The 1,601-nt window shown below is 42.7% G+C and overlaps 1 protein-coding gene across 1 annotated transcript in view; it reads right to left on the bottom strand.

Moving 5' to 3' along the window:
• Positions 1-209: 209 nt before the first annotated feature.
• The window catches only part of LOC101500292 (probable aspartyl protease At4g16563), a 1,946-nt gene continuing 554 nt past the window's right edge, over positions 210-1,601 (bottom strand). Inside the window, exon 2 of the mRNA XM_073364108.1 lies at positions 210-1,601. This exon is cut by the window's right edge and continues 1 nt beyond it. Coding sequence (XP_073220209.1) covers positions 405-1,601 — 1,197 coding nt within the window. The 3' untranslated portion in view covers positions 210-404.

The raw sequence follows: 1,601 nt of genomic DNA on the forward strand, positions 1-1,601 counted from the left end.
AAATAAGCACCTTAACACTAAAATAAAGAGTCAAAGAAATAAATATATGATGTCGAATAATCTCATTACCACTATACTTTAACATCAACGAGAGTATAAAAAGTTTTATATCAACGTTACATCATACTGATTCTCTTCAAAATATGTTCATTTCATTTTTGGCCAGTGTTACTTAATTAATAATTACGTGCAATTAAACAAGCGATAAATGAAATTAATTACTGTATCAACATTAACATGGTTTATGTACACATTGACTTATAAAAAGAATGTACACAAAGTCTTGGAGGACCGAGGCTGGACCATTCATCGCGGCTTTATTTCACATTTATCCTATACCCGACCCATGAGTGAAACTCAGTTCTGAGGCAAGTAATCGTGTGCTACCCAAACTACAGTGGGCACTAGTTTTTATCACCGTTGAGGCTATCCCAAAGCAACGCACACTGTCTCTTAGCAAAACCCACGCGCTGTTTCTCCAAATCATACACAACCTCAAACCCTTGCTGTTGGTAATTTCCAAGTGTAGCCCCAGGTCCACCATCCAATTCAGTTTCATCACCGCCGTTCATTAGCATCATGCACCCAACTTTCCCCTTCTTTCTCACTCCATCACCACCGTCCATAAACTCGTAAAAATAATTCTTCCTAGGCAACACCACATCCGAATTATTCCCAACAAAATGCAACTTCAACACGGGTATCTGTGATAACCCGTTTAAATAATAACACGGCCCGATACCCGTTTTAGCTTCAATCTCACTCGCGCGTTTGTGAACTCGCCCAACTCGGTTATCGAACTCAGTGACCACCGAGTTGTAAAAACTATCCGGCAACATCGTAAAAGTCGTCCCTGAATCAACAACCATCCCTCCGTTACCTTTACCGTCGACTCTCTTTAAATTATCCGGCGCCGGCACCGTTCGTTTCCCGACGGATATTCCGGCGAGCCCCACGCAGTAGAAATAAGGGTGCTTGGGATTCGAAAGCATGGAAGTGTAAACAAACTCAACAGATTCTCCGGTGGATTCGTAATGACCGAGAATGAGTGGACTCGGTCGACGAACTCGGTCACCGTCGAAAGAATGAGAAACCAAACAATAAGAAAAACGATTCCCCAAACTCGGAGAAAGAGTTGCAAGTTGAGCAGGGAGAGACAGAATTCCACGGCCAAAACCGGCGACGCCGGTGGGTTCAGCGAGAGCGGTGTGAGCACAACCGAACGTAAAGTTATGAAGATGAAGAGAAGAGAGAGAAAGTGTGTGTCGATAGAGATTAGCGACGAAGCTTCCATCGCCATAAGCATAGTAAAAAGGAGGACAAGAGAAAGAAGAACAATCAGAAGTTTCAATGAAGTCTAAGGGACAACGAGAAATAGCACAAAGATCACTTGACGACATAGTTGAGTGTGATGCAGAACATGCAGGGGATTGACACGAAACAGAGTGTGCTTTAGTGATGTTTGCTGGTTTTGTCGTTTGTGGTTTTCCTTCACAGAGAATGCATTCGAATGGAGAACAAGGGAACCAAACAAGGTCACTACCTGTGTCCATGTAAAGTGTTATGAGTTGTGAAGGGTTTGAACCTAAGTTGAAGGAAAG

The sequence above is a fragment of the Cicer arietinum genome, chromosome 8 (assembly GCF_000331145.2).
Source record: "Cicer arietinum cultivar CDC Frontier isolate Library 1 chromosome 8, Cicar.CDCFrontier_v2.0, whole genome shotgun sequence".
NCBI classification, from domain to species: Eukaryota; Viridiplantae; Streptophyta; class Magnoliopsida; order Fabales; family Fabaceae; genus Cicer; species Cicer arietinum.